The 25,120-nt window shown below is 32.5% G+C and overlaps 4 protein-coding genes across 4 annotated transcripts; 2 read left to right on the top strand and 2 right to left on the bottom strand.

Annotated features, from left to right (window-relative positions):
• Positions 1-1,306: 1,306 nt before the first annotated feature.
• On the bottom strand, positions 1,307-5,350 carry HELRODRAFT_190700 (hypothetical protein; the record flags this gene model as incomplete). Its single annotated transcript, XM_009014824.1, has 6 exons — positions 5,227-5,350; positions 4,269-4,317; positions 2,798-3,095; positions 2,273-2,412; positions 2,112-2,197; positions 1,307-1,382 (listed from the first exon to the last, which is right to left on the bottom strand). The coding sequence occupies exons 2-6, from the start codon at positions 4,269-4,271 to the stop codon at positions 1,307-1,309; spliced, it is 603 nt and encodes a 200-aa protein (XP_009013072.1). The 5' UTR covers positions 4,272-4,317; positions 5,227-5,350.
• Positions 5,347-10,635, top strand: HELRODRAFT_168983 (hypothetical protein; the record flags this gene model as incomplete). Its single annotated transcript, XM_009014823.1, has 5 exons — positions 5,347-5,383; positions 9,531-9,692; positions 10,087-10,226; positions 10,318-10,394; positions 10,590-10,635. The coding sequence occupies 5 exons, from the start codon at positions 5,347-5,349 to the stop codon at positions 10,633-10,635; spliced, it is 462 nt and encodes a 153-aa protein (XP_009013071.1).
• A 4,041-nt stretch (positions 10,636-14,676) lies between these two features.
• HELRODRAFT_168982 (hypothetical protein) lies at positions 14,677-16,223 on the top strand (the record flags this gene model as incomplete). The annotated part of the gene is made up of 3 exons (XM_009014822.1): positions 14,677-14,809; positions 15,189-15,328; positions 16,092-16,223. 3 exons carry the CDS (start codon positions 14,677-14,679, stop codon positions 16,221-16,223), a joined length of 405 nt encoding a protein of 134 aa, XP_009013070.1.
• Positions 16,224-17,021: 798 nt separating this feature from the next.
• Positions 17,022-20,475, bottom strand: HELRODRAFT_168981 (hypothetical protein; the record flags this gene model as incomplete). Its single annotated transcript, XM_009014821.1, has 4 exons — positions 17,022-17,183; positions 17,849-17,949; positions 18,228-18,544; positions 19,514-20,475. 4 exons carry the CDS (start codon positions 20,473-20,475, stop codon positions 17,022-17,024), a joined length of 1,542 nt encoding a protein of 513 aa, XP_009013069.1.
• Positions 20,476-25,120: the final 4,645 nt, after the last annotated feature.

Here is a 25,120-nt window from a genome sequence, read left to right as displayed (position 1 = left end):
ATGTACACACACACACACACACACACACACACACATACACATACACACACACACATACACACACACACACACATATATATATATATATATATATATATAATATATATTATGTTATGCATTGTTTTGTTTCCGAGTTGATATCACAAGTGCTTTTGTTTTCATACTCTACATCACGTTGCTAATTGAAAAACATTTTCTAATTTTATTTCTATTAAAAGTGTTATTACTTTTTTTTACTTTTTTTTATAAATTGAAGTTCTGATGCATGCGTTTGTTCATTGTGGTAGATAAACTCAGAAAAATTACTTTACGAAATTAAACTGCAATATGAAATGTTAAATTATTTGCTGATGAGTACATCTTCATTTAAGATCAGGATCAGTTAATTCTTTTTAGATTGTTCGTTTGATGCAGTTTTTTCATTCAAATTGGCGTGGATTAATGTCGAATCTAAATAAAAAAATATTTACACAAATAATAAGAAAAATTATTCTCCCTACGTTATGTTAGAATGTTATGTTATAATGTTATAAAAAGATGCTGACGTAATGTAATTAGTGCTACACATCACACACATGCACATTCACACGGTACACATACACACACGCACACACACACAAACACACACGCACATACAGACGTTCACCTAAAACATACAACATCTGAATTTTAGAGAAACATTCTAATATCAACAAAAACTTTTTCAAAGCAATAACCAACTTTCGCAAAGAATAAAGAGGCATATGACCAGATGGACTATAAATATGGCATCTGGTCTTGATATTGTTGCATTTACGTATAATGGTAACTGTATATTCCAAGATTATGTTCCACCAATATATTTTCAATAATATTCTCGCTAATATAATTCTCAAAATTCTAGCTGTAGAAAATTTTCAGTAACTATTCAGTTTATATTAGAAAAAAATTTTCAACGTGAGAAATGATAACACCGCTGATAATAAATAATAATAATTAATAATAAAAATAATAATAAATAATAATAATAACCCAGTTAATTGTCGAATGAGTGCATCCCCTAATGAGTCATACGTGCAGTATAACAACACCGTTAGCTCTGCTGTTTTGATGAACTTTGGCTCTGAGATGAAAAAAGATAATGAACATCTTGGGAATATCCAGAAAATCCAGAAAATTTTGGTTTCGCTTTTCATTTTCAGGAAAAAAGAAGCTGTGATGGTTACGATCATCAAAAATAAAGTTCCAAGTTCTATATAACGTATGTATTTTATTCAATAGATTTGACAGTCTTTTTAGTTTAAGCTGCAAATGAAATTAAAAAAATTTAATTTTCGCTTGACGGGCGGTTGCATAAGATGCTTAATTTCGTCTCAATGATTTTCCCTTTAAAAATGGTGAAGCTTTAAGAAATTATTTTTCAGCCGCTAAATTTTAAATTAATTTCAAACAAAAAAAACACTGTATAATCTGTTGAACCTTTTTTTTACATCAAATAATCTGTAATATACGTACGTCAATAAAAGTTATCAATTTGGAAGCAAAGTTACATCAGCAATGACCATCAAAATGGAAAGAGTTTAACGATGTTAGAGATTGTTTAAAACTTTTGACATTTTTTTACGTGCATAACATTGCAATAAATAACAACAACGCAATCTTACATTATACAACGATAAACAAGTGAAAATTAAAAGAATTCGCAGCAAGTTGTGTACAAACTTCCATTGACGACAACAGTATATTCAGTGATGTTAATAAAGCACATACATAACAAAGCTAATTACGATATATTGACTAAGAAATATGTTTCTTCTCACTCCGATAAATGCATTTTATAAGAAAAGCAAATGAAATCTTCTTTAAAATATTGAACGTCCTTACAAAATACATGTTTCAGATGTGTAACCGTTAAACGATAAAAATATGAAGACCTACAAACAACTCTAATTAAAATAATACTGTCGTTATTTAAGGAACCACATTCAAGGCATACAAAAATTGATGAAAATCTGAAAATTGCACAGTCTAATAGTAAAAAGTTGAACGGACACTCCTGTCTCACACATTTGGAAAAAATAGCAAAGATGGATGAGTAGGAGGAATGGATGGACTCAAGGGATCAGGCATACCTGCACTTGTCCAGCTCTCTGTACATCTGGTGGGCCATGCAAGGAGTGCAGAAAGTCATCCCGCATACATCATCAAATATGCTGCCCTGTACGTAAGTCGACAAAGTAGGATTAAAAATTCAAGTGAAGTCTATAAGGAAAGGAATTTTCAATAATCTAACCCTGATTCCATGTTGACCCCTCATCTTTGACCTCATGGCCACCAGAAAACCAGGACAGCACAAGGGCCCAAGACAACATTCATTCATCTTTCTGGCAAGCGTACAAGAGAAACACGGGAAGCAGAACGTACAATACAAACCTGGTTTGTTGTGTGTATGTATATGTATGCCTATTTGTATGTTTTCCGTCTGTCTGTCTGTTTGTTTGTCTGTCTGTTTGTTTGTTTGTTTGGTTAATGCTTTTCTGTTGTATGACTTATACATTTTTTTTATCTAAAAAATGTTCTTAATATTTAACATTTGAAAATTAGCGTTGTCGACAAAATTTAAAAGGTTCCGAACAGAAGAGTTTCATCTAGTCAATCCAAGTGAATGAAAAAAACTCAATTTAACAATGATAAATGTTCAGGTACGAATTTCAACCCCGTATTTCAAGTTTCAATTTTCGATTAAGGCAACAGTGAAAAATATAAATAAAACGAACGAACGAACGAATGAATGAACAAACTAAGGAGGCAAACTAACAGCCGGTAACATCTTCACAGCAACTGCACATGCCAGTGCTCCAATCTCGAATGTTCTGCGGTTGACCAGTCGGTGGAACAACGTAAGGTGTTTGCTGGTTGACGATGACGACGTTTGGCGCTGTGGGTCCTGCCCCCCCTGGCATCGCTACTGGCTGAGATAGGGCCGGGTAGGTGTAGTTGGGGTACACAGATGCCGGCTGGTCGTATGAATGGTCGTACGGGGGTGCCGACGACGGCATCGGTTCAGGTTGCTTCAGCACTGGATACTGGGCTTGAGACATCTCAACTGATTGATCCTATCAAATCAATTTAATTATTTTAAAAAAAGAAAATTGTCCTGAACAAAAAACAAACTGTGTAAAATAAGTAAATTTTATTCTTTCCGATTGAGAAACAAGTCAAATAAATCTGCACAATATCATCAGGCAAGCATGTTACATTACAAGTTACACCATTAGCCAGCCTATCCAACATCAATGTTTACACTATCAAGTATAAATAACAGCTTCTGCAGATTATTCTTCTTACATGACAAATATTTGTAGTATTAATCATTAATCTAGCTATGACTTCAAATTTTAGGATAAATAACAGTTTATAATTTATAAAGCTAAGAAACAACAGTTCAGTTCAGGTAAATATACATTATTATATTATAATATATTTCAAGTTAACTAGGTTAACGTCTGATATTAGTTTGGTTTGGCTGGTAGTTCCAATGCTAATCACTTTAAGAACCCATTTAAAACAACTTTAAAATTCTTACTTCAGGATATCCGAACAAATTTTAACCCGAAACACGCTCTAACCCAAACAGAATCTCGATGATGCCTGGTGATGTGACTTGTTAAAAATCACACTTGATTCATACATACATACATCAACTATGTGATGAGGTGTCACGAGGTATGTGGGGAATTTTCACATTTCAAAGTTTAATTATACAGCGAAATAATTGTCCTGGCGGACTGATAATCATCAGTAAGTAGTAAATTATATATATATATATATTTTTACAATATTCTATAAATTCCACCGAATGTTTGGCGTTAATATGTTTGTAGTTCGTTCTATGGTCTATTACCAACATATATATATAAATATATATATATATATATATATATATATATATATATAAATAAATATATATATATATATATACATACATATATACATATATATTATTGATGAAAATCACAGTACTTATCGTTCATTTAATTAGTTTTACAATCTTCAACTCCGTTTAGTATAACACTTTTACGTGTTTTCATTATCAATGATTCCTCTGTTTCTAAACTCATTGGTAGGAAGAATTCCAATATATAACAATTCCAATATTATATATATATATATATATATATATATATATATATATATATATATATATGTTTGTATGTACGCATTAATGTAATAATCTAAGTGAAGTTTAAAAATGTAGGCCATTAAATTGAAAGGAGAAATGAACCAACCATAACGCAATCCTGCAGTTGGTAAGTAGAAATTGATTCAACAAGTTAACTGGACAACAAATTGTATAAGAATGAACGATTTTTTCTATCTAACCAGTTGAATGTATGCAACGAAAGAGATGCGAGCTTCTTTCATTTAGACAACGTCAGCCGAATCAGAAGAGAGCCCTACTTGTGGACAGAGCGGGACGGAACATGCGTGGCATACAAGCATAAATGAACATAATTCAAACCCTACAACAAAACTATTTACAATACAAACGGTATGTAACACATGCATGTATGGTCCATGCCATGAATGTGCTTGTGTGTGTACGTGTGTGTGTGTGTACGTGCATATATGTGCATGTGTACGTGTGTATATGTGTGTGTACAAAGCTGTACAAACATTTGACCAACGATGAAAAATCTACATTAGCAGACTTGTACACTTGGGTTTATATGCGTATATATGCGCTTACGTGTAAAGGGTTGTGTATGCAGTTTGAATGTACGTATGTTTACAACTTGTATACGTTATTATTTGACTAATTTGCTAATTTCATTGAAATTATTAGAAACACTTGTGCCCTGAGTTCAGACCAAAACTGCCGTTCCATAATAATACTGTTTGTTAACATTAGATTAAGTTTTATATATTTGCATTTGAAAGCGTACATTTATGCTTCGGACTGTACAATAGTACAGTATGTACAAATCTTTATACATTGAGAATTACGTACAGTATAAAGAATTTACGTTACGTTAATGCTTATGTAAATGTATGCGTGTGTGTGTGTGTGTGTGTGTGTGTGTGTGTGTGTGTTAGTGTGTGTGTTAGTGTTGATGCATTTTTCTGCCAGGGGGTTTCACTGACTGTCATTAATGTATATCAGATACAAAACTAAAATATAAAATACTCGAAAGCTCTAAAAAAACCGCAGATCAAAAACGTAAAGACATCAACAAGTCAACTTACAGATCAATCAAATGTTAAAATACTCGAACAGCACCAGATAAACCGATTTGAAGTTACAATCTCTAAGCTAATCCCAATTTAAAATTTACACGAAACCAAAAATCTTCACCGTTTATTGAAATGGTCAAATACCCAGAGGCGGATCTAAGGGGTAAGGGTTTGTGTAAATAATTAATGTCGGTCCTGTTGCGCGTGTTGTTGCACCGTGTTGTTCTACTATCCAGAGGAAGGAAGAAGAATTTTAAAAGCGAATTTCATTTAATCTAATTTAATTTTTATAATTAAAACAACTATTAATAATTAATTTGTCTAGCACATAAATATAATTTGTCAGAAATAATCCTAGAAACGCATTGAAAGACTTATTTCATTGTCATTCGCCAGAGTTTTGTTCCAAGTTGTTTCTACGCATAATGCTAAATATGAAACTGCAGACTTAGAAATATGAATAATTTAAATTGGAAAAAAAAGAAAGGGAGAGAAGGAGAGAGAAAGAAAGAGAAAAGAAAAGAGATAAAATGAGAGAGAGAGAGAGAGAGAGAGAGAGAGGAGTCTTAAAAGTCAAGTCATACATAACATCAATCGAAATTTTAAAAATTTAACTATTGATTCGGTCAAATGAGAACCAAAAATCTAGCGAACCGTACATACTGAGCGATACGTTATTGTCAAAAAACTACAATCTCTATTGAAACATTTCTCGCAAATCTGATTTTGAAAAGCTGTAATGTTTTTGTGTTTCTGGCATGAGAAGTTTATTTACACTCACTTTGAACTTTATTAAAATAAATTCAAATTAAACTAAATTGAATTTATTTCACTATCGGTGGTCTGTCGCAAGACGGTATTTTCTTTTTAGATCTCTGAATCATTTCAACCCTTCCAATTGTAAAATTCGATTTGATAAATAAAATGGATGCCTACAACAAAACGTTACATTAAGTATTACGACACTTTATAATGCTGCGTGGAAAGCTTAGCTGTACAAGTAGCATGCAATAATTTGCATTAAATGTAGCAGCCTAACTTCATCAAGTGCCTACCCACCTTTAGATTTTAGAAGAGCTTTAATTGCAGAAGCTCTGAATGTGTTTAATGTCTGAATGTTCGAATGGTTAGTATATAAGACAGGCTTGTGAATTAAAAATATAGAACAAAACAAGGCTCACACGTGAATAAATGAAGGAATGAATGAGTGGGTGAGTGAATGAATCAACTAATTATTTGCAGTGTTTCAATTAAAATTTCTACTTCAGACTGTCTACAACACTAGCTAGTGTTTATAGGCGTACAATTATTCTCACGAATGAATTAGAAACGTTGCTATAGTGTGGTGTGTCGTGTAAATTATTTTTAATTTGCAATGCGTGTAACATGAATATTTATCAAGTTGAAACTTTACACATAAATTTTAACCGTTGTCAAAAGTTAACAAAATAACGGAAACACGCAATTTTAGCTGAAGATTTTTTACCATCAGCTGTGCCTCTACTCTACTTTTATTGATTCCTTGTTTGTTTAAAGTGAATTTATTTTTACAATCTTTAACATCGTTAAATGTAACACTTTAACGTGTTTTCATTATCGTTAAATATAACACTTTTACGTGTTTTCATTGTCGATGATTTCTCTGTTTCTAAATTTATTAGTGGGAAGAATTCCAATTGCCCTTGTTGAATATTTATTTTCGGATGTATTTGTTCTATGTGTATTGATTCGGCTAGTCGTAAATTATAATGGTTGTTATTGTAATGTAAAATTTCAACATTGTGGTCTAAGATTTGTCTAGTAATTTTAGTTTTGTGTTTCTCTTTCATGTGATTCTTCATAGCGCCAAAGTCTTCTCGATCAACCGTTAAAAAAATCGAAAAGTTAAATTGGAAGTTAACTAACGCCGAACATGCTGTGATTTTCATCAATATATATATATTTATTTATTTATATAGCCAAGGAAAAAAATTCCATATCATTTAAGATAGCAATAATTAAATTTATTAGTGCCGTATTAAATGGGGATTGAAATGACGTACATACAAATAAACTACTACAACTATTGCTACTAATGCTGCTGCTATTACTACTGTTGCTATTATTATTATTGTTGGTAGTAGTATTAGTAGTAATAGTAGTAGTAGTAATAGTAGTAATAGTAGCAGCAGTAGAAGTCTTCTTCTTTTCGTGCCTTATACTTCAGGACATTGGCGACCATCGACCTCCACAAAACCCGATCTTCAACACTTTGTAGTAGTTGAAATTTGGCGATATTCAACAAGTGACAAAAGGACTTCACGAATGGGATTTGTTATTGACCACGATCTTATTAGTAGTGGTAGTAGTTGTTGTTGTTGTAGTAGTAATGGTAGTATAGTAGTAGTAGTAGTAGTAGTAGTTGTTGTTGTTGTTGTAATGGTAGTAGTAGTAGTAGTAGTAGTTGTTGTTGTTGTTGTTGTAGTAATGGTAGTAGTAGTAGTAGCAGTAGTAGTAGTAGTAGTAGTAGTAGTAGTAGTAGTAGTAGTATAGTAGTAGTAGTAGCAGCAGTTTCACGTAGTTAATTGTTTTTAAATTAAAAATTTATTTTAGAGTACAATGAGACAATACTTCTAAATATCAAAGGCCATCAAAATTGTTATTCATCTTCATAACAAAATGTTATTGTCAATTTTTAAAATGCTAAGCTATCCCGTTTAGATAATTTTATGCGGCTCGTCTGTTAAGCACATTCATACACTAGCCTAATAATGGTAACTTTGATATGTTGTTAAAAGAAAGTTTCTCTTCACAGTGCGCTGACTTTTTGAAATTGTTTCCATTAAAAAATGACATCCTCATCGTCGTTATCACCGTCATCATCATCGCCATCATTATCATCATCATCATTACTTTCATCTGCTTAGAATAAAAAACTTTTGCCATTTCTTGACAATCCTACTCTTCTCCTTCTTGTTACTTCGTTAGTCTTATCTAGAATTGATTATTGTAACTCGCTCTACTATGGTCTTTCTGATTCTACACTCTATCCTTTAAGTAAAGCTTTTAACTCTGCTGCTCGTCTAGTTGCTCGTGCCCCTTTCTTTTCTCATATATCTCCATATCTTGTTCTCTTGCACTGGCTACCTATAAAATATAGAATAATTTTTAAAATTTGCACATTTATGTCTATGTCACAATTTAAATTATTTCCTAAGTAATTATCAGATATATTAATTGAACCTAAATTTCTTGTTTCCACTTTTTCTTAACTTGTGTTAAACACTTTTTTGCTAAATCTGCATTTGCTTTTTCTGGCCCTTTTCTCTGGAACTCTCTACCTCCTTCTCTGACTACTTCTCCATCACTTACAAAGTTCAGAGCGAACCTCCAGACCCATCTGTTTTCAAAATTCATTGAAGAGGGTAGTTGAACATCGCGGAAATAGCGCTTTATAAACCCATTGATTGTTTGATTGATCATCATTGTCGTCGTTGTCATCATCACCATCATTGTAATCTTATGCATCATCATCATCATCATCGTTGCCATCATAATCGTAAGCATCATCATCGTCATCATTATCATCATCGTCATGATGAAATTATACGAATTTTATTCATTACAGGTTTAAAAATGGAATCTAATACATATGTAGATAGATAGAACATCGCTATGAAAACTGACCCATCATTCAATTTAGAATGACTTTAACATTCAAAAATTATGAATACTTGGGTTCAGTAACACCGAATAAACTGTATAATTTTAATATTTTTTTAGAAATTTTTAAAACGCCCATGAACACACATTAGATAATTACTTCTGAAATGTGTGGGTTCATTCTAATCAATGTATAACAGCTTTGATTTTTCACTTCGTTCCATTATTAACAGTTTAGTAACTCATTGTTGCAGCATTTAGATGATGTTTGAACTCATGTGAAGCCATTTAGAAAGAACATTCATTACCAATATAATCATAATTTAACAGGCATTGTTAAGCAACTATCACATCCAATAATGTACAATTTGTTTGTACCGTAGACCAATTTTAAAATTTATTCAAATACAATATTCTCGTTCGTTTACTTTATCATTAGTTTATAGGAGTTGAACTTATTTTAAGTTGTGCTTATTTATGTCTCAATGATTTCCAAACAAGAGAGGTGAAAAAATAAAATATTCAATCGTTGTAGAATTGTGTTCCTGTTGCTACCGGGATAATTTTGCTGATTCGACTGATTTTTTTATCCAAACTCAACTACACATACAAAGTCTTTGCCACTTGAAATTTTGCCACCCCCCGTAATGATGCCACCCCCCGTAATGATGCAGCCAGGGGTCATTTCAGCCCCCAGCAAACAACGAACGTCATCCTGGCAGACAACCAGTCAGGTGATGGCGGTGGTGAGGCTGGCACTCAGAGGGTTGGACAGCCACAAAATGTTCGTGACTGGTCGAACGGATTGTGTGGCTGTTGTACGGACTGTGAGGCATGTTAGTGGAAGGCCTAGAAAAGAGATTTATTAAATTTATAGATGAAATCATTTATCTTTTGTTTGTTTGTTTGTTTGTTCATTTGTTTGTTTGTTTGTTTGTTTGTTTGTTTGTTTGTTTGTTTGTTTGTTTGTTTGTTTGTTTGTTTGTTTGTTTGTTTGTTTGTTTGTTTGTTTGTTTGTTTGTTTGTTTGTTTGTTTGTTTGTTTGTTTGTTTGTTTGTTTGTTTGTTTGTTTGTTTGTTTGTTTGTTTGTTTGTTTGTTTGTTAAAGGTTTCAAGCACGTCAGTAACTAACTTTTGTTTAATTATTTTAAATTTATGAGAACATTTTTTAATTTAAATTAAAAAAATTATATTTAGCAATTTCCGACTTCAATCGATACATTTCATTCAGTTTTTTACTGCATCTTTTGCTACTCATGTTTCACCTGCTCTGCAGCCAGCAAAAAAAACGAGTGTGCACTTGGTCCGTTGTGCATACCGGGGTTCGTGCCCGCTATGAGGTCCAAGTTGAGAGGTCAACTGGGAATCAGGGTAAGCTAACATTAGAAATTGAACTACAATTTTGAATGTAATAGTAGTAACATTAGCAACAAAATTCAAAATTGAATGAAAACGTTGAAAGGGTTCGATATGCTGCGATATAATGGTTGTTTCATGTTGTGCCCCATGTGCGGTCAGTCAGATGTACAGGGAGGTCAGGTCACTCAATCTCTACTGAGGACATCTTGTATGACATCAACATCAATCCGCCATCATTTGACTGGAGAAGAAATTTTGTAACAATTTTACTTCGGTTAAAGCATTGAACGTTTATGAAAAACAAACATAAAATATCTGCTAGTTAAAATTTCAAAGTCGTTTTAATATGTTTTAATTGTTTGTTGGACATTTCAGACGTTCCAACGTCTTAAATGTGACTTGCCCTAATTTTGGATATTAATGATGTTAGAGATATTTTTAAAAATTAAACTATTCTTTAAAGTCTTCAGCTATAAAATTTAATTCTTCTCTCACACACTCACACATTTCATTGCTATATCTTAAAAAGTGCATTAACAAAACCCATTAACCCAAAGATTGCCCACACACACACACACACACACACACACACACACACACACACACACACACACACACACACACACACATGTATGAATGTAATTAGAAACACACAGATATAGATATTAATATAAGATACAACCAGGTTTAGACGACATAAATAACTAAAAATTGTAAAGGATTACCGAAAAAAGCTTTTTCTGGAAAAAAAAATGAATAGAAGAGTAATTAAAAACTTTGTTTTTATATAAACAAGTTAAAAAATATAACAAAAATACGGTACGAAATATTTAAAAACTTATCAAGAAATTAGTCAAAGTAGAAAATAATGCACTGATACTTTTTAATATATAGTTTTTAGACAAGAAAACGCAATTTTTAGGTGAAAAATCGACCGAAAATGAAAAATTAGGTGTGATGAGCTAAAGCATAGCATAATAGATCCGCCACTACTACTACGATTACTAGTTACTAGTTAGTAGTAGTTGCGGTAGTAGTAGTAGTAGTAGTAGTAGTAGTAGTAGTAGTAGTAGTAGTAGTAGTAGTAATAGTAGTAGTAGTAATAGTAGTAGTAGTAGTAGTAGTAGTAGTAGTAGTAGTAGTAGTAGTAGTAGTAGTAGTAGTAGTGTAGTAGTTGTTGTTGTAGTATAGTGATAGTCTTAAAGCTGTTAAAACACGTTTCATAAATTGCAACAGTATTGAGGTAAGTATGTATAAAAATCTGAAGTAAAATTAGTATATGTTGAAAGTGTCAAGTGCACATACATCTGAATAATTCAATAACTTTCATCAGGTTGAATTAATTCGGATTCTCGTCACATTATATAACTAATTAGTAATTAATTAATCAATAAATCAATTTAATTAATTTATAATTACTAATTCTATTTCTTATTTTAATAACTCTCAGTTACTTTTCTCTATTTGAAAGTGTAAGACGTTTTACATTCAAATTATGTTCAGCGTTAAAACTCATTTGATTGTTCTTGAAAGAAGGTTAAAGGTTACTCTCTCTCTTTTGCGTTAGCTTCAGAGGTTTCAACAACAAACACACACGGCGTACATGAATACGCGTGCAAACCACGCATCATACACATTGCATATGACAGGCGGGGATCTCTTTGTATTCGAACCCAGTCATTGCAATAGCACGACCAGGCGCCTTTAACCATTGAGCCATCACGTCGCCCAAGAATAGCCATGTTATTAAGATTTCGTGTTTCCGAATTTGTTTACTATTTTTATTCACACAATAGTTTTTGTAATTTTGTAAGCTGTTTCATAAACTTTTGTATTACATATCAATTTATTTTTTTTCAGCCTTTTCTTCAATGTATTTCTTTAAAGTCTATATGTAGCCAATGATGTTTGCACAAGCAGAAAGAATACAAATTCATTTAGAATAAATTTAATTTGCACTCATAAAAGTAATTGAGATTAACGAACAATTGATTTGGCACGTTGAATATTTCCTTCAGCTAACTTCATTCAATCTATTCAATACTCACAAGCTTTCATTGTTCAGAACTACAGGAGGAACTTCAGCAAAACGCAATCTTTCGTGGTTGACTGACTGGCTGTAATTCTCATGTTTCAGCTGTGTGTCAGGTACATGTTATTTAGCATACTTTTAACCATACATTTGCACATACATCTATTCATATACATACATACATACATACATACATACATACATACATACATACATACATACATACATACATACATACATACATACATACATACATACATACATACATACATACATACATACATACATACATACATACATACATACATACATACATACATACATACATACATACATACATACATACATACATACATACATACATACATACATACATACATACATACATACATACATACATACATACATACATACATACATACATACATACATACATACATACATCATTGGGTTATAACTTTTGGAGAAGGTTGGCCAGCAAATGTGCTCTGATCTTGGTGTTGGAAGAAACCAAGGCGAAACTTTACCCAATTCAACTGGGCGTTGGGGTGAAAGGAGGAGCAGAGGCGGCCGTACATGCGGCCCGTAAATTGGTTCTGGACTTACCCGATAAATGGGGTTTTTTAAAAATTGACTTCAGGAATGCCTTTAATACCCTGAGGAGAGATTCGATGCTGGAGGCAGTCAAACGGCTCTGTCCCCAAATTTACAATTACTGCCACTCCGCATATGGCCGAATCTCTTCTCTTGGTTATAACACCTGGGTGATGGAATCGTCCGAGGGGGTGCAACAGGGTGACCCTTTGGGGCCGATGTTGTTTGCTCTGACCCTACACCCGGTGTTGGAAAAATCTCTTTCAAAATTCGTTTGCGGCTACCTGGACGATATCAGTTTGGCCGCCGAGGGTGCAATTTTAGCTACTGATTCCTGTCTAAAGACAAGGCCTCCATCATTGGGCTTGAGCTTAATAGTAAAAAATGCGAATTGTACGCAAACGACTCTTTTGAAATGCCACAGACACTGGCGGAAGTGCCCTTAGTGTCTGAGGCATCATTGAGCTTCTTGGGCACCCCATTGATGGAGGGTGAGTTTCAAAACACTTTTTTTAATAAAAAACTCGCAGAGCTGAAATTCGCCCTCGACCGAGTGTCTCATCTTCCGGTCCACGACGCGCTGACCATCGTCCGCAACGCCCTTAGTTTGCCTAGATTGATGTATTTCCTTCGTACATCCTTCTCGGTTGATGCATCCATTTTGGGCGGATTCGATGGCGCCCTGAGGTCAGCTTTGTCAGCCCTATGCAATGTTGAGTTGACAGACAGGGGCTGGTCTCAGGCCCAGTTGCCGGTTCGGTTTGGGGGACTGGGGTTGTTAAGCGTAGTCCAGCTGGCACCTATTGTTTACAAATCATCTGCCGCTGCCACGCTCGACCTGCAGTCTGCCCTGCTCCGGCAATCTTTCACGAATCTTGGTACCCTACCAGCATCACCCAACCGAGCAAAACATTTTCAAGCTCGGTTGCTGGAAGAGGCATACAAAACAACTTTTCAGTTTTTGTTGTCCTCTAGTCCCGACGATGCAACTTCGGCTCGTCTGCTGGCCGCGTCAAGCGACGCGAGCTGCGGTTGGTTGAGATCCGATGGACAACAACACTTCAATATTTTTTAAAAAGATTTGCAAAATGATAAGTGGCAGGTATGGCGACAGCAGAGAGCTATTTTTCGCCATGAATCATATATCTTGTTTGCTGCAAAGGTTTTTGCGCGTCTGTGTTACCGAAAATGTTCAATTAAACGCCGACGTGAGCGAATAACGAGATATCAATTGTTAACCGATTTTTTCAGATGTTTGACTGTTTAGTGTCACTCATCGCTGATTTGGTTTTAACATACATACATACATACATACATACATACATACATACATACATACATACATACATACATACATACATACATACATACATACATACATACATACATACATACATACATACATACATACATACATACATACATACATACATACATACATACATACATACATACATACATACATACATACATACATACATACATACATACATACATACATACATACATACATACATACATACATACATACATACATACATACATACATACATACATACATACATACATACATACATACGTACATGCGTACGCACGTACATACATATACACAGACACAGTTTGTATATATGAATATATATATATATATATATACACACACACAATATATATATATATATATATATACATACATGCAAACAAACATTTATTAATATAGTTACACAAAGTTAAAAATTAACAGAGGAAGCGCTCTTCCTGCCAGGATAATAATTTATATTTCAAGCAAAAGTTTTTACAAGAAAAATTTAAATTAAAGAATATAAATTCAAAAAAAAAATGAATCCGAACTACAACATGCAGTACCAGGGACAGAATGTGGTGACCAGTCAGCCGCAGTTAGCAGGGCAGATACAAAATATTAAACCCTGGTCGTCGGGAATCTGCGGCTGCTGTCAGGATATGGCCGGATGTGAGTTCCACTCCTGCAGAACACAGTGGCGGATCTAGATAACTTTGACGGGGGGGGGCCAAAACTTTGAAGATGTTTAAATATTTTTTGACATTTCGACTAGAGCTCTAAGATTTGTTGTCGTGTTGCCCAAAATTCGGTTGGCGAACTTTTTTCTTTGCAAAAACAGAGTTTTTGGCCCCACTTCCAAGGCCCGCCACTGGTTGTACATAATTAATTTTTTGTCCACTTACAATATTTGTCATATTTGTTTTAGACGATTACTTGTTCCTATAGTGTTGCGTTTGTTGTGAGGTTTTTTTTCAAATATAATACGTTTGTTGTTCTGTAATTTTTTTTAGAATAAAATAAAATTTTATTTCTATTTGAATTACTTAAGGCTGCTATTGTTACTGGTGTTTCCTTTGCTTCACGTGCACACTGGCCTCCAAAATGGACGAATGCGTGCTGGGTCCCTGCTGTTGTTATGGCTTCCTGACGGCCATGAGGACCAAACTAAGAACTCAATACGGCATCAAGGTAGACGTGCGCTTTTATTTTATATTACTTGCCTGTTTCTTCCAAATTACGAAGTTATACCATTCTATTTTTTATTGTCATTTTTATTTTTATTTGTTTTATTCAAAAAAATATTTTAATAAAAAAAATATAAACTACTGATCGGATTTGTGTGACGAATTAAAAATTCATTTACATTTTTTTTCATTTTTATTCAATTTAAAATAAAAATGCCTGTAAATAGTTTTGACAAAATAAAATACATTTAAAGTGAATTAAATTAAAATATTGTAACTGTTTAAATAAAAATCAGGGAAGTATCTTCAACGATATAATGTGCATGGGCTGTTGTACTATGTGTGCCGCCCATCAAATGTACAGGGAACTAAAGCATCTAGGAGTCTAAGAAAACTCCAAGTTTAAATGACATTATTTGAAATGCTGTTTAAATTCGTTTAAGTTTTGTTAAAAAAACTTATAAAATTGAATGAAAATATTTCTTGAATTAGTTTAAACCATGGATGATTTTTATTGGAGATTGTTTATTTGATTTATTTTAAATTATTTTTAATAATGACATGATTATTTCAATTGGATAAATTTTAAATTTGCTAAAAATTTTTTTTATTATAACTGTACAGTTAAATAACAATAATATCAATAATGCCTCTATCGCATCCTTTATATAAGAACAAACAAACAAAAAAAAACACCTAGATTTAATAATTTAAATTTTTTTTAAATTTGTTAAAGTAATAATCTAAAATTAATTATAATTTTTTAGCAAAGTAAGATACTTGGGGCATACTTGGGGTTTAAATGTACAGTTCATCAGGTGGTTCATATCAGAACCATGGTCATCAGGGAGTTTCAATTTCGTTTTAACTTAAAAGACAAATTGCACGGGTTCAATTAAAATGGCTGAAATTTGATAAAAAGTTAAGATATCCGTCCTAACCCCGTCCCAACAATCAGCTGGAAAATTCAGTCAAAAAACTAACATTAATAAAGTTAAAGTAATCGTTGAATCTCAAAAACGACGTAATGGTGTATTTGTTAAAGACGTCTTGTTCTTTGTCTCAATAACCGGGTTCGAATACAAATTTGACGAAACCTCCCAATCTGTAAGATGCTATAACAATGGGTGTGCATGTTGAAACATTTGGAAGTTAATTAGGAATTAATTGTAAAAAACATTTCATTAAAATTGATTCATTTCAAATTATTAGAAGACATAAAAAAATTAATCGTTTCTTGACTCCAGAACCGGTTGCCACACCCGTTACCAATTTTCATTCTTCTCGACAATTTTATTTCATGTAAGGATTTTATTTTATTATAGCAGCCCAAATATATATTTGATATTGTTTCATTTATTGTTTGTCCGCTTGTTTTTCATAACTATTGATCATTAAATACACATAAAAAAATTCATTAAAAGGACGCCGATAAATGGTTTTCTCATCGCAGCTGAAAACTTGGAGCGCAATATTTGAAAGAAATTTTATTATTATTTAAAGATAGTTTTGCAATAATTAGAGTTTTTAAAATTGAATTTTATTCGAAATTGAAAATATTTTTGATAATTTTGAATAATAAAATTATTAAATAAATAAATAAAAATTTGTGGTACAAATAATTTGACCGTTTAAAATTGTTTTTTTTTAAAATGGTAATCAAAGTTTATCAGGTTATATATCTATATCAATTAAGCCTAAACGACCCAGTTTACCATCGTCTTCTTGTTCTCACTTCTTCTTAACTCGTCTTGAGCACTCTCGCTAAATTTGCGTTTGCTTTTTCTGGCCCTTTTCTCTAGAAGTCTCTTCCTCCTTCTCCATCGCTTACGAAGTTCATGGCGATTCTCAAGACTATTCTGTTTACAAAATTCATAAAATTCACAAACAAAATGGGTGATTGATTGATTGGTTGATTGATTGGTTGGTTGGTTGGTTGACTGACTGGCTGGCTGACTGATTTAAAGTTTTATATTTCAAAATTTAACAAAATCTTTCATGGTTAATTTCAAAATAGAGTTGTAAGAAACAACAAAAATTTTTCTGATGAATACTAAGGTGAAATATTAGAGAGATATCTAATTCAACCAACTACCTACAGTCAGCCTATAATCAGCCCATCAAGCACTTCCTCATAAAGTTCTACATGTTTTTTATCTATTATTTTTAAGAAATGTTCAAAATTGATCGTCCTTCCAGTGGAGATTATTTTAGTTTTACGTGGGAAATTTTTTATGGGTTCATTTCACTAACTTTGCAGATGACTTTTGTTTTACTTGAGAAAATTTTAATGGGCTCATTTCACTGCTCTATATTTTAAAATGCGTTGTCTTATTTGTCGTGCCATCAACGAAGCTCAGATATTTTCATTGAAATTTTTGATTTAAAATAATTTCTCAATCTTATCATTAAAAAAAAATTCCAATTTCGAGTTCAAACATCGTCATCTTTTATTAAACTTCATTATAATGGCGGTTGAGAGTAATTAGATATAATAATAATAATAATAATCAAATAAATAAACCTGGTTTTGTGCTGCCATGCCTGGGTTTGATCGTAAAAAAATTCTCTTCATAGTAAGAAAGTACTTGAATCGCATTACAGGTTTCATAACGAACGTGTAGACTAGAGGTGAGCATGGAAACGAAAATTGTGGGTGTCCCGTCGATGTATGAAAAAAAAATTTTTTTAAGACACATTATAACAAGAGGTATCAAAAGTTGCGAAATTTTATGCATTTATAATAGATTTTTAAATACTATTTATAAAACAAAACACATTTAAACAAGATTAAACAACAGACGGTTTATATTCAAGTATAAAATATATTTAAAATTTGAATTTATTTTTATGTCTGAAAATTGGAAATTCAGCTCGACTTTGTAACGTGGTTCTTACGAAACCATCTCTCGAATTAACATTAGTCACACTCTGTGATGCTTCTGTTACCAGTTTAACACATCTCTCTACTGATTGTGTGTGGCAAGGAAAATCAACAATTTTAAGGTTTCCATCTTTTGCCATCTTTTTGAGTTCGTCATTAGTAACATCCCGAAGCACAGGTGGTAGTGTAATTTGACACTCCTGCCACGAAATAATTTCAGTATAATCTTTAGCAGAGAAGTTAAGCTTCGGTGTTTTAAATATTCTCTGTTTGAAACCATTGTCAGTATTTCTAGCTTTTATTATTCTTCGACATGCTAGTTCCCGAATATAGTCTCTGTCGTCAAATAACATACTAACAAGAAGGTTTTCTGGATGTGTCAGTATTTCTAGCTTTTATTATTCTTCGACATGCTAGTTCCCGAATATAGTCTCTGTCGTCAAATAACATACTAACAAGAAGGTTTTCTGGATGTGCATAAAAAGCATTTCTCTCAATTACAGAATCTACAATTGTTCTTAGATTTGTTGGTAAATATCGAGAGAATAAAATTAAATTAAAAATATGCTTAGCTCCATCTTTAAAAGATGTTTTTTGTTTAATTGAAAACCAGATAGGAGCATATACTTTAACTACATATTCGACAAGTATTTGCAAACTTTCTGATGGATCAGGAGTACTTACATATAGTCTAAGTAAACGGTTGGCACAAGTAAGCCATTTTGAATGAGATAGATTTCCAGGTTGACGGTTTGCGAGCTCAGGACTACAGGAACCAGTTAATACTGCTTGACATATTTCATAGAGATATTTTTGATCTGTACTCAGTTCATTAACTACATTTTTCGTTAAATCAGGCAAATGACCGGTCAGTGGTTGAAAAAGCAACGTAGTTTTATTTTCGCAAGTAGCTAATTGTTTTCCAATAGGCCCTGAATATTCTCTAGGACCTGAAGTGCAGCCATCTAAAGCCAAGAATAAATGACGAAAAGGTAGCTTGTTAGCATGAAGCATACAAACACACCTTTGTAAAGGTCTATCCAAATACTCTTCAAGGTATTTAATTACACCACCTTTCCACCCGGTATTAGTTGCAGTTCCATCACATCCAACGCAAATTACGTCATTTAAATTGTAATTTCGATTTTTTAATAAAGTTATGATTGAAGTAAAGATTTATTTTGCGGTTCCACGACATGGCGATGTGTGTCCCAAAAAATAGAATTAGGTTCTGATAAAATTGAAATATGTTCTTCTAAAATCACTTTGCGATGGTAACGGACTCCTATTTTTTTATTCACCAACGTTTTGTCTTTTCGACCATCAAAATAAATGCTGTTTAGTGAAACTTCGCTAATATTTTGAAATATATTTTTTCTGGCCTTTGATACAGCTCTGTGTACTTTATTTTTGTCTATTACTAGAGTTGAGTCTTCATCTGAAACCAGACCTACGTCAACTAAAACGGCAGAAGCAACAGCAGCAGCAGATCGTATAGACAATCGATATCTATCACAAACTTTTGCCAATGTTGGTAACTGCAGTAAATTTCGATTAGCGAATGTTGTTGTTGGTGTATTTGTAAATGACAGGTTTGTCAGAAGTGTTTCTGTTGCCAGGTTGGTTTTGGAAAAATTGATATGCGTCTCGTCTTCATCCAAAGCTGTTGAAACAATATTAGAACCTTGTGTTGAGCAAAACTTTTTGACTCCTTTCACTGAACGTTCAAATTGTCTTGCCTGTCGTTTCCTCAATCTGACCGTTTCCTGTTTATCGATGCCACCTATAGCCATTTTTCTCTCATTTCTTTGATCGATCAAAAATTGTCTTTCGTTAACAGGAACTTTTTTATTTTTCAAACATACACATGCTTCAAATAAGACACATTTACATGAAGCCACATCAAAAAGCCTCTTTGATAAATCTGAAAAACATTTCAGTTTTTTTTCAAAACTATCATGTCTTTTGCTCTTGGGATATCTTTTCAAAGTGAGATATTTTTCAAAATAAAATTTTAAGAGTTGTAAAACTCGATCATTAGATACGATTGGAATGGAAGCTTTTATCCAGATATTTTGAATTTTTTTAGATACAACTGAATAAATGTTTAAATTGGATGGATCCTTGCCATTAAATTTTAGTTTCTGGTCATTCTTAACAAATAAAATAAATTTAATGACATCCCCTATGGTTGGTAGCTGCCGTTCGTTAAGTTCATCATATGGACCTAATATATCACATATGGTATCGCTACGCATTGAACTCATTTTCTGAAAGATGAAAATAAAACATTTCTAATTTTAAAATTTTATAGCAAAATAATAAGATTAGTTTAATAGAATTCGCTTACAATTAAAATCACGTCTTCAGAAACTGAAATTTTAGTGAATTTGCTAACTCAAACTAGAAAAATTTAAAACAACCAGGAAAACGCTAATGCATACAAATTAAAACAATGTGAAGTGAAGTTATCACATGTAAACAAAACAAAGAACATATATAACATTTTAATTATAATTAAGCGGCACAAAATATTAACACAAAAATGCCATTTTTCAAAACTTTAAAATATGGTAGAACGCTGAAGATGCAATTTAATTTAATTTGTATGATTATTTTCGTAATTTATGATCAAATTGGCAACTTTCAAGAGGTCTTGTATTGCGAAATTCTAAAAAAAAATTTTTCGGGACACCCTAACACCCATGGTAGTCCATGGTAATTGCTAAAACCATGTGCAAGCAATACAGCTAAAAACAAACTTTATATATATATATATATATATATATTATATATATATATATATATGCAAACATGTGGTCGACACTAGAGCCCTGCGCGGTTGGAATTTTCAAAAACCGCAACCGCACAAAACCGCAACATTTAAAACCGCTACCGCACCGCAACCGCACTGCAAGAAATGAAAAGCAACATTAATGTTTTTATTGACATTATAAATCACAACTATCTACATCCAAATCACTGTTACTCTTCTTAATAAATAACGTTTGTCAATTTTGTATGGATTTAAACTGGACCGTCTCTTTTGCAGTGTGTAATTGAGAGATGATCCTACCCTTTCTTTATCAATTACATCTACCTGTGGATCAACATTTTTTACCTCGGACATTTTTATGAAATAATTGATAATTAACCACGCCGTAAATAAAATAACTACTTCTTTCAAAGTAACAGGAAAAAGAAAATGGTTGCTTCAACGGCTTCCAAAGATATTAAGATTTTAATATATAAAATTATTACAATGATAATGCAATTTTTAAAATGTTATGGACGAACAAAAATATTTAACGCTATTTTGTTAACGCTATATTCACCGCGGTTTTGATAAAAAAAACCGCGCCGCGGAAAAACCGCATATTTCAAAACCGCAACCGTGTAAAACCGCATGATTTTGCACCGCAACCGTAAAAAACCGCAGTTGCGGTGCGGTTTTTGCGGTTTAAATCGCGACAACCACAAACCGCGCAGGGCTCTAGTCGACACAGAGATTCACATTGTAGTGTATATGTCCAAAAACATCTATAAAATTGTTTTTAATCGTTTTAATTGTAAATTATTATTGTTGTTTTAATATATTTTTTTAGAGTTTTGGGGTTTTCATTTTGTTTGAAGCTAAAAACATGTTCATAAATTTTGATTTAAAAAAACTAGTTCTTCGCGTTCAAAAATGGGAAAAAATGGAATGAGAGGGAGCGGGAGGGAAGACGCGGGAATGAGTTTAAAAAGTAGGGAAAGGGAATTTTCGAGAACGTTGTCATAAATGAGAATTCAAGAGGGAATCGGGAATGACAAACAAAAATGGGACGGAATTGGGAACAAATTTCGATTCCCACTCACATCTAGTATAGACTGCACGGTGCACACCTTGATAAAATCTATCTACGAGGAATATTCTGATAAGAGTGGCATCTATCGTCGTTTTGAAGATATATATTTCAAATTTCGTTCGATTTTCTGCTGTTTTACTATCTCTCTATTTTTTTTATCTCTTTCCCAATAATTAGTAACTATTTTCGTGGAAGTAAGGAGTTAAGTTATCCTCAATTGAAGAACTGAACAGATGTGACTAAACAAAACTTATGTCGTGTTTAGTCTTTCTATTAGCTACCAACCTCAAATCAATCAATGTTCATTTAAACATATTGAATTTATTGATGTGGTTAGTTTTGAATAAATGAATAAATAGAAAAAAGTAATGAAAGTGTGCGTGCGTGTGGATGGATGTGCGTGTTGTATTCAACAAGTAAGCCATAATCACGTTGAAATAAAAATCATTTCCTTTGAGAGATAAATAATTTATCTCATTGATAGTAATAGCTAGATAGTGCAGAACATTTCACATTTATAAATCTCACATTAATGATAACTATTTTAATCTGTCATTTGCAATATATACTGACATATATCTAATTGTAGACATTATATTCGCGAGTCGTTCGACAACATACACATACAAGCATTTAGTTTCTTGATGACAGTAAATTTAATTTATATCATAAATTAAAACTCTGACTGACAAAAAACTCTTTCAGATATGTAAGCTCCGTTTGTTGATGTTCAAGACATTTGTTTTTTGGCACAGTTTGAAAATTTTTCATTTAAAGAGCGTACTAAGAATGAGAGTAAAATTACTTGATTTGATTTTGGATCGAGTTTCCTACTTTGAAAGTGTTTATTTTCCGTTCATGTGTAGATAGTAATGTTTGCGTATAGTAATTATTCCAATCAAACTAGGGAGTTGGAGTTACATGGCACATACACACACACACAAATACAAACATACACACAAATACAAATACAAACACACCCACACAACACAAACACAAATACAAACACACACACACACACAAATACAAACACACCCACACAACACACACACGCACGCGTATTTCAAATCTTTTATCCCATGATAAGCTTATTATACCGAGATAACGAAGTTGAAGGAACAAAATTATCCTGTTTCATTCTTCGGATTTTCAAACCGTTTATTTAAATAGTTTTACGAAGTTTAAAATTGGGATTTTAAATAGGAGAAAATTAAAAAATTGAAAAAAATTATTTTATTTTAAATGTAATATAATCAATTACAGAAAAAATAAAAAAATAAAAAATATTCCTAGTACACATATGCATCAGCAATCCCTACACTCTTGGGATTAACTTTTAAAACCACACTAATATCAACTTATAGCTAATTGAAAAAAAAATTTGTTGGCTTTGTTTTATTACACCAAAAAAATAAGCCAAGCTGGCACGCTGAAAAAGTTATGCGAATTTTTAGCAACTTTATGGTGTTTTTGGAGCATAATACATTTTTCATGACGCATTAACTCCTAATAACGATGATTTTTCTTTACTGTTCATTTTTTTAATTTTTGGTTTCATTTTGAAAAAATAATTAATAGAACGTTCTTTTCTGCCTTGTCTATTTCTTATTGTTTATGCTATTTGTAATTAAATTTTATTTATTGGTTTAACAACACGACACGCACACACCCACTCTCTCTCTTTTTCTTTCTATTTCTATATATATTTTTCTCTATCTCTTTTTTTCTCTCTCACACACACACAAAAGCCTATAAAACTGGTGAATTAGCTGAAATAGTTGAATGCATCATACTAAAGACGTACGTACTAATGTAATAATAAAAATACGCAGTGATGTAATAATTATATAATAATAATATATAATAATAATAATATAATAATAATAATATATAATAATAATATATAACCTCGTAGTAGATGAAATCATCTGAAAAAGGCAACGCCTTCTTTATCAATTATCTCAAATCTAAAACGTGTAGGTAGTCGACAGAGAAACAAACATGCAAACATACAAACAAACAAACATACAAACAAACAAACATAACATCGTACAAACATACAAATAAACAAACATACAAATGAGCCAAAATACAAACATCACTTGGACCGTGGCATTCGTTCGTTGACCCGTTTTGTCATTAAGCAACATAAGGTGTGTGTTTGTGTTGTGTGTGTGTTTGAGTTGTGTGGGTGTGTTTGTGTTTTGTGTGTGTGGTGTGTGTGTGTGTGTGTTTGTGTGTGTGTGTGTGTGTGTGTGTTTGTGTGTGTGTGTGTGTGTGTGTGTGTGTGTGTGTGTGTGTGTGTGTGTGTGTGTGTGTGTGTGTGTGTGTGTGTGATCAAGCAGCAGAAACAAATGTACATTCAGAAAACATGAGAGAAATGAAACGTAAAATTTCTATTGATTATTATAACGTTGAAAAATATAAGCATTTATTTATCATAATATTATAATGAGGGAAGCAGATGAGAAAGGTACAACAGTGGATAGATATACCGTAAAGAAAAAGCAAAAACTAAGATTAATAGACATACAAATATACAAGCGTACAAACATAAGTACATACATACAAACAAACAAACATACAAACATACAAACAAACACACACACACACACACATACATATCAGGATACTAAGATTTAAAGCAAGGATATGGTTGTTAATATTAATTAATAGGAAATTCCAGAAGGAGGCTTTCATTTGTTGGAAGAGGAAGTCAACATTTCTTATTAGTTGCCGGAAAAACTGAGTGAATAGTGTTGCATGGACTCTCTTGTGATGTTTCATATTGATGCTCACTAATTAATACTTGACTTTTATTGAGATTTCTTTGGTTTTGCCGGCAGTTTTATGCTGAGTGGGGTTTGTGTAGATGTGTGTGTGTGTGTCTTTGTATGTGTGTGTGTTTGCGTGTGTGTGTGAGGGTGTTTATAAGGATGAACGTTTTTGATAATAGTGGCTTTCTTTTGCGCGGTGTAAAATAAAAGTCTCAATCGTTTAAAAATCTACAAATTAACATATGTGAATGATAATCTGCTGAAAAAACTCATTCTAGCACATAACG

The sequence above is a fragment of the Helobdella robusta genome (assembly GCF_000326865.2).
Source record: "Helobdella robusta unplaced genomic scaffold HELROscaffold_14, whole genome shotgun sequence".
NCBI lineage: Eukaryota > Metazoa > Annelida > Clitellata > Rhynchobdellida > Glossiphoniidae > Helobdella > Helobdella robusta.
This window is presented reverse-complemented; position numbering and strand designations above follow the sequence as displayed.